At 55.1% G+C, this 21,930-nt stretch overlaps 2 protein-coding genes across 8 annotated transcripts; both read left to right on the top strand.

Moving 5' to 3' along the window:
- The first annotated feature begins 2,403 nt into the window (after nt 1-2,403).
- Nucleotides 2,404-6,835, top strand: C25H8orf58 (chromosome 25 C8orf58 homolog). Of its 4 annotated transcripts, none has more exons than XM_038573823.1 (7): nt 2,404-2,501; nt 3,486-3,997; nt 4,360-4,500; nt 4,657-4,783; nt 4,912-5,024; nt 5,271-5,353; nt 5,886-6,835. In XM_038573823.1, exons 1-7 carry the CDS (start codon nt 2,453-2,455, stop codon nt 5,995-5,997), a joined length of 1,137 nt encoding a protein of 378 aa, XP_038429751.1. In that variant the 5' UTR covers nt 2,404-2,452; the 3' UTR covers nt 5,998-6,835. The 4 variants fall into 4 exon arrangements, with proteins under 4 accessions (XP_038429751.1, XP_038429749.1, XP_038429750.1 ...); XM_038573821.1 differs by having other exon boundaries at nt 5,247-5,353; XM_038573822.1 differs by lacking the exon at nt 2,404-2,501 and having other exon boundaries at nt 3,069-3,997.
- A 766-nt stretch (nt 6,836-7,601) lies between these two features.
- On the top strand, nt 7,602-21,762 carry CCAR2 (cell cycle and apoptosis regulator 2). Of its 4 annotated transcripts, none has more exons than XM_038573819.1 (21): nt 7,602-7,758; nt 8,646-8,741; nt 9,027-9,118; nt 9,536-9,627; nt 9,832-9,946; nt 10,114-10,243; nt 10,427-10,523; nt 14,143-14,262; nt 16,090-16,312; nt 16,399-16,512; nt 16,866-17,029; nt 17,477-17,648; nt 17,736-17,966; nt 18,075-18,296; nt 18,877-19,021; nt 19,153-19,232; nt 19,638-19,784; nt 19,938-20,049; nt 20,150-20,338; nt 20,483-20,688; nt 20,945-21,762. In XM_038573819.1, the coding sequence occupies exons 2-21, from the start codon at nt 8,684-8,686 to the stop codon at nt 20,987-20,989; spliced, it is 2,754 nt and encodes a 917-aa protein (XP_038429747.1). In that variant the 5' UTR covers nt 7,602-7,758; nt 8,646-8,683; the 3' UTR covers nt 20,990-21,762. The 4 variants fall into 4 exon arrangements, with proteins under 4 accessions (XP_038429747.1, XP_038429744.1, XP_038429746.1 ...); XM_038573816.1 differs by having other exon boundaries at nt 19,150-19,232; XM_038573818.1 differs by lacking the exon at nt 7,602-7,758 and adding an exon at nt 8,112-8,234 and having other exon boundaries at nt 19,150-19,232.
- Nucleotides 21,763-21,930: the final 168 nt, after the last annotated feature.

The raw sequence follows: 21,930 nt of genomic DNA, 5'->3' as shown, positions 1-21,930 counted from the left end.
TTTGCTGTGTCTCTGCATTTCTCTGTGTCTCTTGTGAATAAATAAAATCTAAAAAAATAAAAAGTTCCCCAGAGAGCATCTAACATAGCCCCTTTAGTTAGAAATGGGAAGGTGACATTCCCAAAGTTACACGACTAGATAATCTTAACACACAGACGTTTTAAGTGCTTTAAGCCTCACAGTTCTGAGATAGGTATTGCTATCCCCTTTCTTCTATAAATGAAGAAACTGTGGACAGGGAGGATGAGTAACCAGTCCAAGCACTCCTAGCTGGTTAAAGGGAGGGGAGGAAATGGCACCTGGAGTCTGAATCCCACATTTCTGGTTTGGGGTAGGGAGTTTTTGCACCTCTATCAGCAGAGGCTGCCTCCCAGGCCACAAGGGAGGTCACCATGGCTCCCAGCCTTCTCTGCTCTGGCAGGAGCTGCCTCCAGCCTCTTGGCTTTGACCTTCCTCCCACCGGGCCTAGCTCAGTGCTGAGCTTTGCAGGAAATGTGCTTCCTGAAGCTGGGACTTCCCCATGGAGGACGAGGGGCAGCTGGGCATCCCTGGTTTCATCCTGAGAGATGACTCTGCCCGGCCACCATGTGTCTCAGGAACTCAGGGCAGCTGCTCACCAGTCAGGTGGGCAGCGAGGGGGTGGCTTTGCCATTCCTTCAAGCATCTCTCAAAGGGAAAGGATTCTCCCTTAGTAGTAAGGAGGGTGGGAGATACAGAGCCCTCTGTGTGGCGAAGCCGGGACCTAGCTCTGGTCACAGGGCTGCTCCAGTCAGGGCTTCAGAAGGCAGATGGGAGGGAAGTGTGTAGCCCCCATGAAGGATCCCCATCACCAGATACCCCTCAGGCCTATCGGTGTGGTGGGGTGCAGGCGTGTGGCCTGGAAGGGAGTGTGCTTGGGTGTGTGTGGGTGGGGGTGTGGGTTCTTTTGAGCCCACACAAAGCCTTGTGCTGAGACACTGCATTCCTGCTGGCTGGGCTTCCTGTTCCAGATGCATTCTTGCCCCAGAGTCACCAGGGAGACTGCTTGGAATCTGGCCCCACATTCTCCAAATTCAGGGCGAGATCTGGCAAAGGTTCCCCCCCTTTACCTCCCCACCCTCTCTTTGGAGGGAGGAAGCCACCTGATAGGGGCCAGCCCTCCAACCCTCCTACCTAGGAGGGCTGGGGTGGGGTCGGACACTGCCTATGGGGTTTGGTGCCACACATCCTGTTGGACAAGCATAAAGCAGTTCCTGCCAGGCCCTGCATTCAGTGTCCCCGTCTATATCTGGGCAAGGGGAATGGAGTAGCGGTGCTGCCTAGAAGGATGGGGTTAGGAGGGGGCAACCCAGAGGACCTATGCCTAGCAGGGTAGGGCTTGGCCTGAAAATCAAGGTAATTGAATGGCAGGTAATTGAGGGACTAGGCTCTCATTCTGTCTCCCGACTTGGCTACCGGCTACCGGCTTCCGTTTCCTCTTCCTACACAGTTAGAATCTTCTAGTTTGTGGCCCCCTGGTAAGGCTCCCGTGTAAGGTGTTTGAGGAAGGGTATGAAGGAGCAAGGAGCACAGCGGGGTGGGTAGTGTCTTCTCCCCTCCCAGTTAACGGCCACTTCCTTCCCAGGGCTCCGGCCCCAGCCCCTCCCCCCGAGGCTCAGGTGCAAGTTTGCACGTCCACCAGCTCCCTTATCTGCCTCCCGGGGGTTTGGGTTCTGCCGGGACTTTTCCAGCCCTGTCCCCTTCCTCCGGCGAGTGAGGTCTCCTTGGAGGCCAGCGGCCCCTCGGGTCACCTTCGGCAGCTCCCCTTTCAGGCTGGGAGCCTTTGGGGGTGAAGGACGGTGGAATGCATGGGCCCAAAGAGGGTGGGGGTGGGGACGCGGCCTCCAGGCTGCTTCTCGGCCCCCCCCCGGGCCCAGTTCCCCGAGGTGCTCGGGTGAGGAAGAGGAGGGGGCGCCGCGGGGCTCGGCTCTCGCCGCGGACACGCGCGCTCGGCGCAGGGGGACCGTCGGCCGCGGCGGGCTTGGGGCGGCTGCGCGGCGGGCCCGGGCACACGGCGGGGAGCGCGGGGCCGCGGGTCGGGGCCGGGGCGGGGGCTCTGCCGCAGCCCCGTGGGGCTCCACTTCCTTCCGCGCTCCCCGCCCCGTCCAGGCCCCGCCAACGCCCCCCATCCGCGGCGGCATCTCGGCGGCAGGAAGACGGAGCAGCGAGGGAACCGGGGGCGGGGCGGGGCGGGGCGGGGCGGGGCGGGGCGGGGCGGGGGCCGCAGCTGCAGCCGACGGCGCCCGGAGCCCGAGGGTCGGCGGACCCAGGCGCTGCCCGCGCCCCCCGCGCCGCTCACCTGCGCGCCCCGCCCCGCCCCGCCCCTCCCCTCCGCGCCCCGCGGGAGGGTCCGGGGCCGCGCCCAGCCGGGCCGGACGCGTGCGGAGCCGCCAGCCAGCGGCGGGGGAGGCGGGCCGGGCGCCGCGTCGGGGCCATGCTGGGCCGGCGGCGCGTCTTCGCGGTGGAGCCGCTCGGCGGCCGGGGTGAGTCCCCCCCGCCTCCTGCCCCGGGGCCGCCTCCCCTCGGACCGGCTGGGGATGGCGCCGCGCCCCGGAGCCCCGGGTGGGGGCGGTAGACCGGCCCCGTCCATCCCGGCCTCTGACTCCCCCAGTGGATCCCCCCGCGGTGGGGGCCGCGTCCCCGAAGGAGACCGCCCTCGGCCGGGAGGGCGGGGGCCGCTTGGCCTGGGGAGCCGGGGGCGGCCGTCGGTCTGTCCGCTCGCGCCGGCGCTGGTGCATCAGGCTGGGTGGGCCCAGCGCCGAGGGCAGCCCTGGGGCCGGGCGCGGCTTCGCCTCCGCTCCCCCCCCAATCAGCTCCCCCCCCCTTTTCCCACCAGCTCTCCAAAAAATCTTCACTATTTCTCATTTAAAAGCACAGCAGCCCGCCACGGCTACGGCGATTGTTATTTTTATTACCCTCCCCGGGAGCTCCGGAGGGACTTGATCTCGCATCCCAGTCCCGACCCCAGGCTTCCTTCTCTGTGCCTTTCCCCGTGTCCCGACGTGGGGGTGGGGGTGGGGGTGGGGGTGGGGGTGGTCACAGTAGGTCACAGCCCTACCGCCCCGTGGGGAGTAGTTGGAGAGACCGAGGCTCCCCGTTCACCACTTGGAGGTCTTAGGCGGACCCGGCCCCAGGGCACAAGGGATCCCAAGAAGCAGCAGCTCCCCCCTCAAAAGGGGGACCGGCCAGACCGGGAGCTGATGAATGTGCCCTACCAGGCCTTGCCTGCCACACAGCCCAGATCCCGGGGGGCTGTGATGGCCAACAAAGACTACTGTGAGGGGAACCCATCTTAACTTCTCCAGGCCAGGGAAGGGAGAGACCTGGGCGGGGCGGTGGCCACCCAGTGGCTCGCCTCCCTCCACCTCTGGCCCAGGACACTCCTCCGCGGGGAATGCTGCCAGCTGCCAGGAATGCTGGGGGCGTCAGGGGCGGCCTGCTCAGCCTGATACTCACTCTCCTGGCAGATGGGGTTGCTGAGGACTTGGCGCTCGGCTGCGTAGTACCTGGAGTCAGCAGCACCTACAGACGGATCCCGGACGCTGCTCAGGGGTGCTCGCTGGCCTCCTGGAAGGCGGATGGGCAGTTGAGAGGTCCCAGGAGGCAGGAGCCGCTTCTCAAACTGGCCTCCCGGGACTCAGGAGTGGAGATGGTGGTTGGAGACAGCCCCCTGACCGCCTCACCGGGCCTTTCTCAGGACTCTCTGGACTTTGAGCCCACAGGGAGCCCTGAGCCCCGGGCCCTCGCTTCCATGGAGCCTCCCGCCCACCTAGGCCGGCTTGTGGCCAGCCACAAGCTGGAGCAGGTGCTGGAGCGGTCCCGCCAACTCCCGGCTTCCCCTGCCGGCGCGCCGCCCCACCACCGTTCCCTGAAGCCACCAAGCAAGCCTCAATATGATGTGCCCCTTTTTGGAGCAGGGGAACAGGAGGCCACTGAGGCAGAAACGGACCTAGAGGCAGGCCTGGAAGAAGCAGAGGTGGTGAGTGCCACGCCACCTCTCAGGCTCGGTGAAGAGTGCGATGGAAATGGCCCTTTCACACGGGGGTGGGGGGGCTGGGGGTGGGTTGCTGGCTGTGGGGCCTCACTGGCTCTTTCTCCTTGGAGCTCTCTCGGGGTGGGGCATTCCTTGCTTCTAATTGACGGGTTGTTCTTGCCTCGGCCCACTCCCAGCTGTGTGGAGGGGGGCAGTACGGGGCCAGCCTGGCCATGCCTGGCCGGGTAGGGAGGCCAGCTGGTGGTGTGCGCCTACTATCCCCGGCCCCTCTGCTCCCATCTGCTGGCTGCCCAGGATGGGCGTCTGGCTGAATTCAGGGGTTTCCCCTACCTCACTCTGTCCCACAGGTCAGGGGCCTGGGGCCTGAAGCCTGGGCCTGTCTCCCAGGGCAGGGTCTCCGCTACCTGGAACACCTGTGCCTCGTGCTGGAGCAGATGGCAAGGCTTCAGCAGCTCTACCTGCAGCTGCAGACCCAGAGGCCCCCAAGGGTGAGTGAGCTGCAGGTGGACAGGCCAGTGGGGGGTGGGTGGAGACAGGTGAGTGGGGGAAGCAGAGAAGGTCTGGGACCCCTGGAACCAGGGCTCCCTTCAGAACAGCCTCAGCCCTCTAGTCAGGTCCCAAGTGCCCGTCTGTCCTGTGTACAGGATCCTGAAGCGGAGGAGGCAGAGGAAGAGGAGGAGGTGGGGGAGCCAATCCTGGCACCTTCACCTCCACCTTCTCGTGCCCCAGGCAGTGAGGCACGCAAACTGCTGAGCCAGGCACAGGAGACAGGTGAGGGGCCATGGCATCTCCCACTGTGTCTTGCCTGCCCAGGGCCCCCCAGGCAGACCCTTTGAGTCCTGGCCTTGATGGGTGGGTTCCTGCTTCTGGCCCTGGGTAATCTGATTCTCTTTCTGAAGGGGCAAAAACAGCAGTAGCCCTAAAGGTAGGGCTGCCAAGTGCCAACCCTGACAGGCTGTCAGAGGCCACCGCAGAGCCAGCCCACATCTTCCCACCCTCCCAGGGACACAAGGTAGGTGATGGGTGTGTGCGGAGGCAGGTGACAGGATGGAGGGGGTTAGGGGCTGGTTGGGATGTGTACATATCCCAAAGGCTGGAAACACTCAGAAAGTGATGGAATTCCTGGTTGGAGAGGGTGACTTGTCCTGGCTGTGGTGCCTGCTGTCTCTGGGAGCTTGGTCAGGGGTACGTTGTGGGGAGGAGCTCTGTGGTGATCCCCCCACCCTCTGCTCAGCTGGATCTCTCCCACTGGAACAAGGTCAAAGTCCTGCTCAACCGGATCCGTTGGAGGAGCCCGAAGCACCCTGAGTCCCCTGCCCCTTCTGATGGGCGTGCCCCTAGGTGAGTCCTGGGGCCCAGCCCAGGTTAGGGCAGCGAAAGGAGTGATGAACCCGGATGCTGAGATTGGACTGCCAGTTGTGGGTTTTTTTTTGGTCCCTTTGAAATCTGAGAGACGCAGGTAGTCTTGGAGAGGGTGCTGGAAGAAACAGAAAGTAGCTAACACATCCCGTTTACAGAGGAGGATGGGGACTGGACTGGGGAAGGCAGTTGCTTTCCTGAGGCCACATGTGTGGTGAGACGGTGGCAGGGGCAGGGCCAGAAGAGGGGAAACCCCCTCATGTCCACCCAGCAAGCCCTCACCCTTCGCAGCTGAACCTTAGGCCACCTCCCAGATTTGCTGGGAGAGCAAAGGGACACAGAGGATTCCCCAATAGATGATGGGGGGTGATGGTGAATAACTCAGTGGGGCAAGGAAGCACCATGCCGAAGTCCCCGGCTCCCCACGGCAGATAGGCAATTCCCCATCAAGTCTGTGGCCATTGCTGCCTTCGTGTCCCCCTCCTAGCCTAAAGCTACCTTTCCTTTTGCACAGGATTGAGTCAAGGGGGGTCCCCGAAAGAACTTCATGCCAGCCACTCCGGAAGACCTTTATGCCATCATTTGTGGTTAAGAAGCAGCGAACGAAAAACCTCTCTGTATGCTGAGACCTCCTGGTGCGGGGACGTGACCCTGGGTGGAGGGGTGTGCAGTGAAGTCTTCTTCCTCGCCCTTTGCCCTCTGCTGCTTCTGGGCACTGCCAGGAAAAGCTGCTGATACTCACTCTTCTCTCTGAGGAGAGAGCTGGATCTTTCTCCTCTGGGCAGCCTGGCAGAGGAGCCCTGGTTCCCTGAGAGGCCCCCCAGGTGTGGCAGCCCCCGGGCTCCTTACTGGTTGCCAGAAATCCCTGGTCCTAGACAATGTGAACTAACTTATTTATCCGGAGTCCTTGGAGCAGGTTTGGCACGATGTCCTACTGGGGCATGGCGTGTCACAGAGGTGGATCTATGCAAAATGATACGTGTATCTCTGTGAGTGTGTCACTGTTGCAAACTGGCTGGATCCATCCCTGTCTTCTGAATCATGCGCTCAGGGGGTTGGTCCTCTGGGTGACGTAACTGGTGAGGTAACTGCGGAAGGATGGAACCGGCCTTCATTCCTCAGTGGGCTGATCTGGAGTCTTGCTTCCTCCTCATACCTTCGTGGGTAGCCCCAGGACGGGGCAGGAGGGTCCCACCTTGGGTGCCTCTGCAGAGAGCTTGCCTGGGACAACGTGGAGAAGAGCAGAGTAGTAACCTTCAAGATCTGTCCTCCGCCGCTTTGGTCCCTTTACACATCAGAGCCAAAACCAGAGACTCCTACGAGCTTTATGACCTTGACAAAAATCCCTTAACTTTTCTGAGCCATGGCTTCCTACTTAACCTCCCAGATGGTTTCATGATACCTGCCCCACCTACCTCACAGTCTTGTTATGAAGATAAAATGAGATTAAACTGTCTCATCCAAGTGCGCTGTGAATGTTAAATGAACGGGGAGGGGGAGGAGGGTGTGGTGTTGGGAGGAGGACACCCTGGAGGGAGGACGGGGAGGCCTGAGGCGGCTACAGGAGGACTGGGGCTGCCAGTGGAGGCTTAAGTGGCCAGTGAGGAGCAGGCAAGACTTGAAGCAGGTCACTTCTCCAAGGTCTTCGGGTTCATAGCTTGAGAATTAGGGCACCGATTCCTGACCTCTGTGACCTTCCAGAGTTGTGAGGACTAAAGGAAAATGTTCCTGAGCACGTTGTAAATGTCTACCAAGATATTGTGGTGGTTTATTTATTGCAGCACCTTGGGCTCCCAGCTCTTTGGGAATTGAGGACGGGGAAAGGCTTAGTCTCCGGTAGGTATCGGAGGTCGGGAGGGGAGCTGTCAATGCAAGGGCCGGGCTGGGGATGAAGTCACGGGCTTGAGTCCCTCAGGAACGCCTCCTAGAGATGGCCACCGCGGGGGCGCCCCTCCGCCCTCAGACAGGAGGGGCTGTTTCTGCGGCTGCAGCCCGGGGCTCCGCCAGGAGGCCAGGTGTCGGGCGGTGGGTGCTCTCTTTGGGGGTCCTGCTCCTGCCGGTTTTTTTTTTTTTTTTGATTAGGAACCAATGCGCCAGAACCTACTTTTCCAATGGGACCGTTAAGCGGGGGCACCACCGAGGCCCGGCTTCCTAACGCGCGTCCGATCGGGGAAGGCGCACTTCCGCTCCACAGTTGGAGCGGGATGGCAGGCGGCGTGGGGGAAGGGAGAAGTCGGTGGAGCGGAGGGAGGGACCATATCCGGGAGAGTGGCAGCTTCCGACCAGTGGTCGCGCTTCCGGAGAGGCGCTTCCGGTGGTGGCGGCAGCAGCGGCTGTGGTGGTTCCGGGTGTCTTTGTCCCCCCGGTGTCGCGGCCCTGGCCCGCAGGTGGGTTGGGGGGCCCCCCGCCGCCCCTCCGCCCGTCTGCCCCTCCCCCGGCCGCGGGGCTGCGAGGGCCGGGCGGCCAAGATGCACGGGGCGCGGAAGGGGCCGAGCCCCCCTCGGACTGCGAGCCCCGTCTCCCTGGCAACGGCCTCGGCCCTGGGGGCGGGCGGGAGGAGGAGGAGAAACCGCGCGCCTCGGTCCTCCCACGGTGGCCCCGCCGCGGCCCGGCCCGGCCCGGGAGGCCCGGTGCCGGCGGCTGCTGAGGCGGGAGCGGGGGCCCGGGGCGCTCGGGAGCTCGGGAGCGGCGGGGCGGGCGGGCGCGCTGCCGGATTCGCGTCGGCCGGGCCCCGGGGCTCCCTTCGCAGCAGCCGGTCCGGGGAACAACGGGCCGGGCTTCCGGGGACAGGGCCCACACCTCCTCCTCTCCCGCACCGGCCTCCTCCATTTTCCCGGGCCTGGTGGAGGGCCTTTTGACGGATGTATTTGAATGAATGAGTGTCACCGGGGTCTCCCCAGGCATCCGCGGAGAGGGAGAGGGGCGCCAAGTTGTTGGCGACCTGGGTGCGAGGCTCAGCTCTGTCACCGACTGGTGATGTGACCCTCGGCAAGCCTCAGTCTCTTCGAGCTTCAGTTTCCTTTTCTTTAAAAACAGCCTGACGGCATCACCCACCACGACACTACCGTGAGGGCACCCTGCAGCGGTGTAGTTTTTGCATTTCCTGCTTTATGTGCTCTCCAGCTCCTCCATTCATTCTCCGCACCCACCTGCACACCTACATCAAGATCCTCCGTTACTTTTTGGCTGGGGTGTCTGTGTGTGTGTGTGTGGGGGGGGGAGTCGATGGAAAATTTCCCTCTGAGCTCTTAACTTCTTTCTTTTCCAATTAAAGGTTTTTTTCTAAGACTCTGAAAGAGGACAGCATTCCCAATGTCCCAGTTTAAGCGCCAGCGGATCAACCCGCTTCCAGGGGGACGTAACTTCTCAGGTGATCACCTTTATCCCTGTTTGGCCCCATAGTGGGTATGATGTGCTTTGGAGTTAGTCTTTTAAAATGTGGCTTTGGGGGTTTCTCTGGGGGAGCGCCGTTTGCTGCCCACGTTTCATAGGAAGATAGGAGACGAGCACAGTGGTGGCAAGTGAGACCCTGCGGAGGAGTCGCTTCGAGTCCCCTCGAGTCCCTTTGCCCTTTGGGTCCCCCGTACCTTCTGGAGGACTCTGGTGCTCAAAATGGTGGGTGCAGCTCCTGGAGATTGCTTCTCTGTCCACATAGGCGCAGCTTCAACATCTCTTCTGGGTCCTCCTCCTGGTTTGCTCACTCCTCCTGTGGCCACAGACCTGTCCCAAAATGCCAGGCACCTTCAGGTAGGTTGTGCATTTTTTCTAGTGAGCTTCAGCACTTGGGACTAGTGCAGCATGCATGGGGGCCTGGTGCTTTCATTCTTGCATTGCCATGTTCATCCTTCCTGGAGCTCCTGGCCTGGGCCGGGATGGAGGTAACTAGACACCTCTGACCGGGAGTCCTAAGTTCTGGCTGAAATCTCTTGGGTGCTTCTTGGAATTAAAGAACTGGAAATCCCAGAAGAAGCCTGTGAGCTAAGGTTCAGTGTGATCTCTTCCTCCTCCCGGCAGTAGATTATGACTGTTCTTTCTGTGTGCTTCCTTCATGTGACCCTTGATGCCATCCTCTGTTGAGCTAGATGGGGTTTGGCTGGAGATGAGATGCTAATGGCAGAGCGTAGACAAATGCTGTTACTTTCAAACTGCACTATTCTCTTTCAGGGTGGGGAGAAGCAGCGGGTCTTCACTGGCATTGTTACCAGCTTGCATGACTACTTTGGGGTGGTGGATGAAGAGGTCTTTTTTCAGCTCAGGTAGGCTTGAGGTTAGTCCCTTTCTGGAAATGCTTGTTGAATTCAGTTCTGTCACCATGCTGGTGGGGCCCCTCTGAAGCCATTGCTTTGCTGTTTTTATGCAAGGTGTGCGAAATCTTGATGGGCAGGGCCTCATAGGGGCAGTCAAGGTGGCTTGGCCAGGGTCTCTCTCCTGACTGGGTCTCCTGGCTTGTGTGCTGGCAGTGTGGTGAAGGGCCGGCTGCCCCAGCTGGGTGAGAAGGTACTGGTGAAGGCTGCATACAACCCAGGCCAGGCAGTGCCCTGGAATGCTGTCAAGGTGCAAACGCTCTCCAACCAGGTATTCGTCTTTCTGGTGTCTGCATTGGAAAGGGGAGGGGGGAACCCCCAGTGCCTTGACAGCTGGGCAAGAACCTTACTTTTGTCAAGGGGTGGGGCTGTATCTTTCCAAGGTAGTGAGCACATCAGCCACAGGATTCCCTGAATTTCCTGGTTACTGTCCTACAGCCCCTGCTGAAGTCCCCAGCACCTCCCCTTCTACATGTGGCAGCCCTGGGCCAGAAGCAAGGGATTCTGGGAGCTCAGCCCCAGCTGATCTTCCAGCCTCACCGGATTCCTCCGCTCTTTCCTCAGAAGCGTGCGTACCGGTGGGATGGATGTTGGGGTGTGGCTTTATGGGGTATTTTGGATGAATGGGCCTGTAACTCTCAGGTGGTTACTCTCAGACTAGGAGGGGGTACTTTTATCACTGGAGGAAAGGGACAGGGAAATTGGGCAGATATGTAGGGTTTTAGAGTCACCAGCCATTTCTTCTCTGTAGCTCTGAGTCTCTTCCAAACATCCCACACACTTCATCTGAGCCACCTGAACAGATTTCCTGCTCGGGGCCCTCACGGACGATTGGATCAAGGCCGAAGGTAAGAGAATGATCAAATAGGGAAGATACTTTATTTGTCTCTAGGAGCAGTGTCTCTTTGCCACCTGTTGACACCAGCATTCTCTTTCTGCAACTAGATCCTGGGCCTTTTCCCCTGAAATAAGTTGATGCACTGAGATGTATATGCCAATGTCAGAACTTTATAAATTGGTTCAGCAGGGATTTGATAATATAGTTTATCTTTCAAAATACCACACTGAATTTTTAAAATATAGAAATTTCCCTTTTAATTCTTGTCCTTAAGACTGAGATGCCAAAAATCAAACTATGCAGATACTGGTGACTGTCCAAAAAATGGGAATGTCTTAATTTGTAGTATAAATTTGTAGTATGTCTTAATTTGTAGTATAACGTTTCTTTATATACACTGTACACCTCAGTTTAGCGTTAGAGTCTATAGGTTGCACTCTTCCCAAAAGTCCAGGCCTGTGCCTAGAACATGTAAATAGCTTCATGGCACATGTGCAGCCGGCATGGTAGCTTTGGGACGTTGGGGGTGTTTTAGGCCATCCTGTATCATCTCTGAGCTTCAGGGACTGCTGGGAGCACACTCCCCATTCTCTCCAGCTCATGTGTTCCTTCTCCTGCCTTACTCTCTCCCTAGAAGGTTATGCTTATATTCCTAGGAGTTAAGCTCTGGGCTAGTTTGTTGACTTGTTTTAGTTCTTCTGTCGGTCCTTACTTTAATTTTTTTATTATGGAAAATTGCAAATATAAGCAAAGCAAACAAAAGGATGTTCCCTTGGGCTAGGTCATCATGAACTCTAACTAGGAGAATGGTTCTGTGGTCCAGGATTGTTTTCCACCGTGCTTCCACTACTTGAAATGCTTTGTTCTGTCCTCAAGTCACTGGTGTATATTTTGCATACACCTACACCTCTTGTCCTGTGCATCTTCCCTGTCTCCAATTTTCAGACTTTGTACCTCTCCCATCCTGTGGGTTTATTAAAGACATCATTACCAAATCACAGCAAGTGCCCTGAGGGATAGTGTAGCCTGGGTGGGAATCAATGGTTGCTATTGACTTTGTGCTTTAGTTTCAAATTCTGTATAGTCACATGCATTTGATTGTCCTGGACACGCCAAGCCCTGTGTGAGGCCTGTGTGACATGATTCTCACCATAATGCTTTGGCGTCGTGGCTTCTAGAGAAAGGAGGTCTTGCCACTGGCTGAGAGATAGCACCATCAGTCAGTACAGAGAGGCTGCGAAGTAGGAAAGGGAGCAGTAGGAGTTAGGTCACTCGGGGAGAACAACAATTTACAAAGGAGTCCAGCTACTTTAGCGTTTTGACTGGAAGCCAAGTTTTATTTTAAATTTCAGGTTTTGGGATAATGGTGGTGGGAGGTAACGGAGGTAACGGTGTCTCCGTTGGACTGCCGGTACTGAACTACTGAGGTTTTTGGACAGGCATATCCAGCGGGATGCCATCGCAGCATCCTGCTGAGGTTACTGAGATGTCTCCCACTGGTACCACTTTTCTAATGTGTTCTTTACGATTCACAGTGAGGAGAGAAAACTGGCCATTGAATTCTAGGATTCAGTGGGACATCCACCGTCACTAGGGGTGGACAGCCTTTACTGAAGTGTTCACCCAGTCGTGGATGAGCTGAGGAGAGCTGTCAGAATGACTCTTAGAAACGTGCAAGTACTGACATCCTGTAAAGGCAAGATTGCAAGGCAGCTTTCGGATGGAGATGCTAATAAACCAGGAAATGAGCCAGGCAGATAGAGAAATGATGAAAAACCTTGTGTTGAATGTAATGAACTTAGATGCCCAGGGCTGGAATGATCAGGGAAACAAGACAGGTGGGTCTGAAGGGAAGAGCAGAGGCCTTCTGGTAAATAGACTGCAGTCTGCGCCATACCTGGGCAGGAAGAACTGACAGTGATTTCCTTTCTCTCGTGAGACATGCGGGTTTTGTTTTCTCTTATCAGTCTGGCATTTTATAATGGTCTAAAGGTTTTTCTTTTTTTGTTTTTACTTCTGAACCCATAAAGTAGTGAAACTGTCATAAGTATAGAAATGTATAATGTAGTACATGCTATTAGGTAGGTAAAGTTAAAATACGATAAAAATGTGTCATTCCCTGTAAAGGTTACCATTCTTAAAGACCTTTAGAAAACAATTTTGAAAAGAGAAATTACTTACTGCTTTTTTTTTTTCTATGTTCTTTTGTGGTCTTTATGAGCATACTTTTTATAATTTTTCTGAGTATGAGCATACTTTTTATAATTTTTTTCAATTTTAATTTTAAAAAATTTTGACTTTAGAGTCCAAATTATTTCTATACATTGTGATTAAAGTGATCAAACATTTTTTTCCATATTGCGGTATAATCCTAAAAGTTCAAGTATTAACTAGATTTGAATGTGGTTTTCATATTCTTGGCTTGATTTTTTTTTTTTTTTTTTTTTTTTTTAAGATTTTATTTATTGGGGGCGCCTGGGTGGCTCAGTGGTTGAGTGTCTGCCTTTGGCTCAGGTTGTGATCCCTGGGTCCTGGGATTGATGGAGTCCCACGTTGGGCTCCCTGCGGGGAGCCTACTTCTCTCTTAGCCTGTCTCTGCCTCTCTCTCTCTGTCTTTGATGAATAAATAAATAAAATCTTTTAAAAAAAGTAAAATCTTTTTATTTAATTTATTTTATTTTATTTATTTTATTTTTTATTGTAGAGAGAGAGCATGTGAGTAGAAGCAGGGAGAGAGGCAGAGGGAGAGTGAAAGGGAGAAGCAGACTCTCCTTTGAGCAGGGAGCCCGATGTGGGGCTCGATCACAGACCCCTGGAATCATGACCTGAGCTGAAGGCAGACAGACGCTTAACTGACTGAGCTATCCAGGCGCCTCTCAGCGTGAATTTTTTCCACTATTCATAGTCTTATGTTTTTCTTTTGAGTTAACTTCCTTGGGATAATATTTTCAAGAATGGAATAATTGGATCAAAGGGTTTTAGTGTTTTTATGACTTAAATGCATAGTGCTAAGGGTTTGTTACAAGAACTGTCTCTTAATAAAACTTCCTTTATAGAATCCTTTGCATGATGCTATATACGTGTCTCATGTTAAAAATCAGTTAAAATCTTGGCATTTCAAAAAATTACGTTAGCTATAATTTTTAAGTTCAGAAAAATAGAAAAAAATTATTCACAAGCCTTACCAGTCAGAGGTGTTCATCATTAATACTTTATAAGATATATTTTTTAAAAGTAATCTTTGCACCCAGCCTGGGGCTCAAACTTACAACCCTGGATCAAGAGTCACATGTTCCACTAACTAAGCCAGTCAGGCGTGCCCCAATACTTTACTACTTTTCAGTCTTTTAAAGCTTTTTTTGCACAGTTGAGACAATACTATATACATACTTTCCTGTACTAGTCTTTTTGCTCACCATGGGTGGTTTTCTGTTTATAAGTATTTAAAGGTCCATTTTAATAACTTTATAACAATGTTATAAATGTTAGATGGCTGTTAGCTAGGCTTCTTTATCCATTTCTTTGATGTTGGGGATTCAGATTGTTTCCAGTTCTTTTAGGCCAGTAGGTATTGAATCTTAATGTAACATTGTGGTTTCTTCCTCCTGGTGATGGATCAACCCCCCCAGCGATGACTATGACTCCAAGAAACGCAAGCAGCGGGCTGGTGGAGAGACTTGGGGTGCTAAGAAACCAAGGCATGACCTGCCTCCTTACCGGGTCCATCTCACTCCCTATACTGTGGACAGGTGAGTGGTGAGGCTGGGGTGGGGGGTGAGGCTTTTGCAGCTGGTAACAGTTTCTTGTGTAAATGAGATACAGTCTATGCAAGAATAAGTGTGTTTGTGTGTAGGGTCATGCGCCTGGGACCTTTCTGTTTCTTAATCTAACAATTTTTAGATTCTTTTTTTTTTTTTTTTAAAGATTATTTATTCATGAGAGACACAGAGACAGAGAGGCAGACACACAGGCAGAGGGAGAAGCAGGCTCCTCGCAGGGAGCCTGATGTGGGACCCGATCCCGGGACCCCAGGATCATGCCCTGGGCCAAAGGCAGACACCAAAACGCTGAGCCACCCAGGGATCCCAGTTTTTAGCTTCTGAATCTCCAATTTTGACCATCATAGTGCCTTGGACATGGATGCCTTGATAGAGCTTTTGTGATTTTATCACCAGAAATAATTATGCCAGGTTATCATTTAAGGTTTACCGGTCAGAATCCAGGTACCCAATACCAGTTCTAATTTAGGTAGAAAAGTCCTGATCTTAAGCACCCTGGGACTGGTTTTCCAGGGGGACCTTAGACTCATTTTTAGAGTGCTCCAGAGCATGGGAGGACTCTGGCCTGCAAGCTTATGTATTGTGCTTAGGAACTGATTGACTCAGAGGCAGATGAGTGATTCCAGCAGCGTGGAGGCAGGGCTCCGGCCACTGCCCCAGTAGCAAAGTTCACCTAAGCCCGAGCTCAGGGGAGGGGGCAGCCTCCTGGCACCTCCTCCTCGAGGTGCAAGGGAAAGAGGGCTTGTTGCTGCCCTTTCTGGCATCAGTGGTTCCTCTCTGCAGGGCCGGGTAGGGCCTGTCCCGTGCCCCCTGCTAACCCAGCTGCTTTCCCAGGTTAGTCTCATAGGATGGTGTGGTCCCCATATCTTGGAGAAGGATGCAGGTAGCGCCTCCTGCTAATCAGAATGTGACTGCCAGCAGGTAGCCACACACATGTCTTCGGAAGCCTCTTGTACGTACTGGTTGGGATTTTGCTTTTTCACTTAATGTGTCTTAGAATTTATTCCATGTTAGCATTTGTTAGATTAGTCTCATACTTTTCACCACCTACGCAATATTCCACTGAATGGATAGACCATTTATTTCACCAGCTCTCTGTTTCCACATTTTAATCATCCTACATATTGTTGTCACAAACAGTCCGTGTGGACAGGGGCAAGTAGTTTACTGAGGTCATTTCCTGGAAATGGAGTAGCTGGCTCAGAGGGTCTGATGTTGAACTTGCACATCCATTGCCGGTTCTCTCAAAGAGGCTGTGTTGGTTTCCATTCTTGCCCGAGGGGCCTGAAGTGCTCAGTTTTCCTTTCCCCCTGCTGTTGGCAGTGCTGTGCTACCAAACTTTTCAGTCCTTGTCAGTCTCTCTGGAGAAAAGTAATATTTTGATTTGCATGTCTTTAGTTCTAAGTGAGATTGAGCAGGCGTTCACAGGCTTTTAAGTCTTTTCTTTTTCTGGTAAGTACCTGTTGATGACCATTTTCTCAGTTTTCTCTCAGACTCGTGAACCTTCTTGTGAACCTGATATAATTTGTTTGCTTCTCTTCAATCAAGATAGTGAGCCGTAGCTGTCAGATACGCAAATGTTTTTCTGTTTTTTCTTTCCCAGTTCGACTTTACTTTGCTGTTAGAGGCTGAAACATTTTAGTGGTCAAATCTCATCCATCTTTTTCTATTCAGAGATGTCTTCTTCCCAGATTAGAAAATAATTTGCCCTTTTTCTCCCCCCAAGTCTTTCATGGTTCCATTTTTTAAATAGTGTGGTCTTTGCTCAGTCTGGATCCCCTTGCTTTCTTCCCCCAGCCCTACCTGTGACTTCTTAGAGCTCCAGCGCCGCTACCGCAGCCTCCTGGTGCCCTCCGATTTTCTGGCTGTGTGTCTGAGCTGGCTGTCAGCCTTCCCTCTGAGCCAGCCCTTTTCCCTCCATCCTCCAAGCCGCATCCAGGTATCTTCTGAGAAGGAGCCAGCTCCAGATGCTGGTGCTGAGCCCACCTCTGCAGACAGTGACCCCGCTTACAGTTCTAAGGTAAGAGGACTGAGGTCCTGCTGCCTTGTCCCATGGTTGGAGGCCAGTAAAGTTCTTGAGCGTGTCCTTCATGCTGCCCTGCACAGGTACTGCTGCTCTCTTCCCCGGGACTGGAGGAACTGTATCGTTGTTGCATGCTCTTTGTGGATGACCTGGCTGAGCCAAGGGAGACACCAGAACATCCTCTGAAGCAGATTAAAGTAAGAGCTGGAGTTCATGAGGCAGGAGGTAGTCCTGGATGACGGCCAGGCCCTGTCACGTTTTCAGCAGCCTGGCTCCTGTTCACGAGCTCGTAGAAACAAGGAGCCCAGAACTGAAATGACCACTCATTTTACCAGAAAGACAGCATGGCTTAGGATGTTCTTGTCAGAAAAAGTTACATGGCTAGTTCATGTTTGTAGGTGGAGAGATCCATCCTCCCCTGCTTTCCACCCCGTGTGGCAGACTCTTCACCATATCCTGCTGCTTTCATTCCCCAGGGGTGGTAAGCTGCCTCCTGGTGAGAGATCCAGATAATTGTTTTTTTGTTTTTTTATCTCATTTATTTTTGCAGTTTTTGCTGAGCCGGAAAGAAGAAGAGGCAGTGCTGGTTGGGGGGGAGTGGTCTCCCTCTTTGGATGGCCTCGACCCCAAGGGCGACCCGCAGGTGCTAGTCCGCACTGCCATTCGCTGTGCGCAAGCCCAGACTGGCATTGACTTGAGCGCCTGCACAAAGTGGTGAGTGGCTGTCCTGGGCTTCTCTTTGGTGGCTCATTGGCACGACTGTCTGGGAGACCAGGTTCCTGTGCCTTTCTGACCTGTCAGAACTCTTCTTTTCCCCCAGGCCTACCTCACCCCTCCCTCCAGCCCTTGCAGATGATTGTCTTGGTTGTGAGCATGACTAGGAGGTGTATGTGTGTTGAGGGCCAGCCGACCCTTCAAGGCTTGTCACATGCAACCCCCCAGCCACGTTAGTGGTCCTTGGTGCTGGGAGCACCCTGGATAGTAATTGTCTGCTTACTCATGTCGGCCCATCGGGGAACCACTTCTCGAGGACTTGGTCTCTTTTGTTTTCATGTTTTCAACGCTGCGTGTGCAGTATGTGCTCATTAAATGTTGGTTGGAAACTGAAGCACCTGTAAAGGTTGTGGGTCAGGACTTCTTTTTTCCTTTTGCCGTGAGCAGGTGGCGCTTTGCTGAGTTTCAGTACCTGCAGCCGGGTCCCCCAAGACGGCTCCAGACTGTGGTGGTGTACTTGCCAGATGTCTGGACCATCATGCCTACTTTGGAAGAGTGGGAGGCCCTGTGCCAGCAGAAAGCTGCAGAGGCAGCTCCCCCAGCCCAAGAGGTGTCTGGGGTAAGGCTAAGCCTTACAGACAAGTGGGCAGAGTGGGTGTCCTGACCTCTGGTTGCAGGTGGTCATAGCTCTTGACTTTTGTCGCAGGAAGCAGAGCCTCCGGAGCAGGCAGCTGATACATCAGAGCAAGTAGCAGACACCTCTAAACAGAATGCGGAGAATCCGGAGGCCACCACACAGCAGGAAATGGACACTGATCTCCCCGAGGCCCCTCCACCCCCTCTAGAACCTGCTGTCATGGCCCGCCCTGGCTGTGTAAACCTCTCCCTCCATAGCATTGTGGAGGACCGGAGGCCAAAAGAAAGGATCTCTTTTGAAGTAGGTGTAGGGGTCTGGAAGGGCTGTGTGGCAGGGTGTATGGGATGGAGGGCTTGGAACATTCCCTTTCTCCAGATGCTCACGGGCTGCTGTTGTCTCTTCCACAAGGTGATGGTGTTGGCTGAGCTGTTTTTGGAGATGCTCCAGAGGGATTTTGGCTATAGGATTTATAAAATGCTGCTGAGCCTTCCTGAAAAGGTAGTGGCTCCGCCTGAACCTGAGAAGGAGGAGGCAGCCAAGGAAGAAGAAGCAGTCAAGGAAGAGGCTGCCAAGGAGCCCAAGGATGAGGTACAGAGTGAGGGCACAGCTGCCGAGTCAGACGCCCCACCGGTGAGTACTTCTGCTGCCTGCCTGGGCACTGGGGCTGCACACGGGAGTGCCGAGCGGGTTTGAGCGCTGCTGGGGGGGTTCTGCGGGGCTCTTCTCACTGTCCCCTCACTGCCTGCATGCACCCCGTTGCCTTGGCACGTCCTCAGGAGCAGGGCACTGCACTCTGCCACATGGCCACACAGCCAGGAGGTGGGGTGCTGGGAGGGAGGTGGGCCTGGAAGTGTGGCCAACGGGCCACGGCAGCACAGAAGTTAATATGCTCTGAGGACAGGGGTTTTGGCTCCTTGATGGTTAACTAGCACACTGCATTTTCTTAATGCTTTCTAAAGTGCATGGGTCTGCTTCTTCCTAAATGCTATTGAGTAAATGTAATTTCTTATGGGACTGAATTGACTCTTAAAGAGAATGCCAGGTGCCTGAGAATTGCCCTAGTTCACTCTGAACCCCACGTCACAACGCAGTAAACCAGACTGTATAGAGAACCCTTACCGCGGTGCCCAAACACGGCCAGCGCACAAATGTCGGCTCTTATCATTGTTAGCGGTTACAGGTGACCGTTCGCATCTTGGTTTGCTTCCAGAAGGAAGATGGGCTTTTGCCCAAACCTCCGTCTTCCGGGGGAGAGGAAGAAGAAAAACCCCGGGGTGAGGCATCCGAGGACCTCTGTGAGATGGCCCTTGACCCAGAGCTGCTCCTCCTAAGGGATGACGGCGAAGAAGAGTTTGGTACGTTCTGGCATCACGCAGCAGCCTCCTGGCTCTGTAGCTGGTGCTCTCCTGTCATGGCTGTGCATCTGGGCCCCGGGGGGAGGGAGGGGTCTCCTTGCTCCCTGCTTACCTCGGGCTTCCTGTAGCAGGAGCCAAGCTGGAAGATTCAGAGGTGCGGTCGGTTGCCTCGAACCAATCAGAGATGGAGTTCTCCTCTCTTCAGGACATGGTGAGACCTCTTTCCTGCTCCCCCCGCCCCACTGACAGTGAAGCCTAGCGAGGCCTCTGACTCACTGCTGGGATGGGGAGACTTTACCGTATGACTCCTGGCATCCTCTGACCGACAAAAGACAAATGTGGTTCTTGGCTTGCGGAGTGGTACTTTCACAGGATCCGGGATGCTTTAGTAGCTCCATCTGGGCGAACCAGGGCGGTGTCTGATGCAGGAGCACACTCGGCTCCTGTGTGTGTGTGACAGCCCCTGGTGCCCAAGTGGCCCAGGGCTCCCATCTCCAGCTGGAAGGGGTACCCGGGTGTGATGATGTCAGCTCCTTTTTCAGGGGGTTACCTCCTGGGTGATTTCGCTGTTCAGAGAATGCTTTGTAAATCTTGTTCATCCTTGTTTATCTTGCAGCCCAAGGAGCTGGACCCCTCTGCCGTGCTCCCTTTGGACTGTCTTCTTGCTTTTGTCTTCTTTGACGCCAACTGGTGTGGCTACTTGCACCGGCGGGACTTGGAGAGAATCCTGCTCACCCTTGGGCTCCGGCTCAGTGCAGAGCAGGTGCCTGCTCTTACATCCCCTCAGGCCTCCTCAGATGGCCTCCCCTGGCGCCTGTGCATGCACTCCCATGGGTGGCTCAGGGTGCTTGCATGTCACAGGGGCGAGGGCTGCCCCTTCTCGTCAGTGGGTTTCTTCGGTGTGTGTTTTCTGTAGGCCAAACAGCTGGTCAGCAGGGTGGTGACCCAGAACATCTGCCAGTACCGCAGCCTTCAGTACAGCCGCCAGGAGGGCACAGACGCCGGGCTTCCCGAGGAGGTGCTCTTCGGTGCGTCCTGAGGAGTGCCCTGCAGCCTTCCCAGGAGGACGGGCAGGGCAGGCTGCTTTCTCCTGAGAACCTCTCCCTAAATCTTCACGGCCCCTTCTAGGAAACCTGGACCTGCTACCTCCTTCGGGGAAAAACGCAAAACCAGGTGCTGCTCCCACGGAACACAAAGGCCTGGTGTCCCACAACGGCAGCCTCATCAACGTGGGGAACCTGTTGCAGCGTGCGGAGCAGCAGGACAGCGGACGGCTCTACCTGGAGAACAAGATTCACACACTGGAACTGAAGCTGGGTGAGTGGCCTGCGGCTGCAGGGACCCAACCAGGATAGGACATGCAGACGTGTGTCTTCATAGGCTCCTCACGCCTCGGGCCTCTTGCCCTGGGCTGCGACACTCAACCTTAGCAGGGGTCTTTCTGCCATTTCCCCCCACCAGAGGAGAGCCATAATCGGTTCTCAGCCACGGAGGTGACGAACAAGACACTGGCGGCAGAGATGCAGGAGCTGCGCAGCCGGCTGGCCGAGGCGGAGGAGACGGCCCGGACGGCCGAGCGCCAGAAGAACCAGCTGCAACGGCTGCTCCAGGAGTTCCGGAGGCGCCTGACCCCCCTGCAGCTGGAAATGCAGCGGATGGTTGAGAAGGTGAGCCCTCTCCCCACCCGGGGGAGAGCCAGGCCGGCTCGGTGTCCTGTTGGGAGGCTGTGAGGACGATAGCCAGCCACCGCTCTGCCCCTCCCGCCCCCACCCCAGTTTGCCACACCTCGCCTCGGCTTCCCCACTTGCTCCTTTCTGGGGATGGGGGTCAGTCTGGCTTCTGCTGCAGCCTGCTCCTAGCAAGGGGGGTTGGTGGGCACCCCCGTCCTGGCCCTTCCTCCTCAAGTCCTGATTCTCGTTACAGGCTGACAGCTGGGTAGAGAAGGAGGAGCCGGCACCTAGCAACTGAAGGGGCCTGGTGCAGCAGCTGCCCTCCCGTGGGGTCAGCGATGGAGCCTGCTGACGTTCGAGCCCTTTTGGTTCCAGAAAGCAGCTGGAGCAGGACCTGGGAGCCATGGGCAGGGGTGGCTGACCCCTGTGCTCAGCCTCTGTAGAGGAGCTCAGGCCGTCAGGGTGGGGTCTGCGCTATGTGGGATGGATGAGTGGGGAACCCTGGTTCCACTTAACAACTAAATCCAACACCTTCTGCACCCCTCGAATGTCATTTTGCCCTCCACCTTGGGATTTCTCCTGGGGCCCTTTAGTCTTGTGCTTTCTCCTGTCCTTTTCCAGTTTAGAATAAGACAGGGGAGGAAAAGGCTTTTCAAGTATGTCATAAGGTCTGATGCCAATAAACTGAAGAAACAGACGTGGAATCTGGCGGGGGCGGGTAAGAGCCCTTCCTCCGGATGGCACAAATCCTGCTAGGTCCAGGAGCAGGTTCTTGGGGGAAGGGTCTCCCTTGGCCATCGCAGGAATGGAGTCCGTGCTAGCAAACTCTTGGTGTTGGGCTGTGTTTCCCAGAGAGCACTGTGTTCTAGCCACCCCAGACTTGCCAGAAGAAACCAGCACCTCCCCATGTTCAGAATGTGGTATTGGCTCTGGCCCAGCCTTTTTCCCTGTTCCCCCCATAAGTCTCGCCTCTTTCCATAATCCGTGGTTTCAGTTTGACTTTGTATATAAAGTTGGTTTTTTTTTTTTTTTTGGCTTTTTGTTTTTTAAATAAACCAAAGTCAAAAACAAGCCACGTGTCCTCCATAGCCCTTCCCTTCTTCCTCTTCTAGGTCTGCCTGTGCAGGCCCCCTTCCTCCCAGCCCTTAGTCCAGAAGGTAGGGCGGGGCAGTGGGAAGGGTGAGCCCCTGGTGCTCTGGGCCCTGCCACCTGCTGGTCGAGAGGGGCAGTGCTGTAGAG

The sequence above is a fragment of the Canis lupus genome, chromosome 25, assembly GCF_011100685.1.
Source record: "Canis lupus familiaris isolate Mischka breed German Shepherd chromosome 25, alternate assembly UU_Cfam_GSD_1.0, whole genome shotgun sequence".
NCBI lineage: Eukaryota > Metazoa > Chordata > Mammalia > Carnivora > Canidae > Canis > Canis lupus.
Note: the sequence above shows the minus strand (reverse complement) of the source record. Positions and strands in the feature narration are given on the sequence as shown.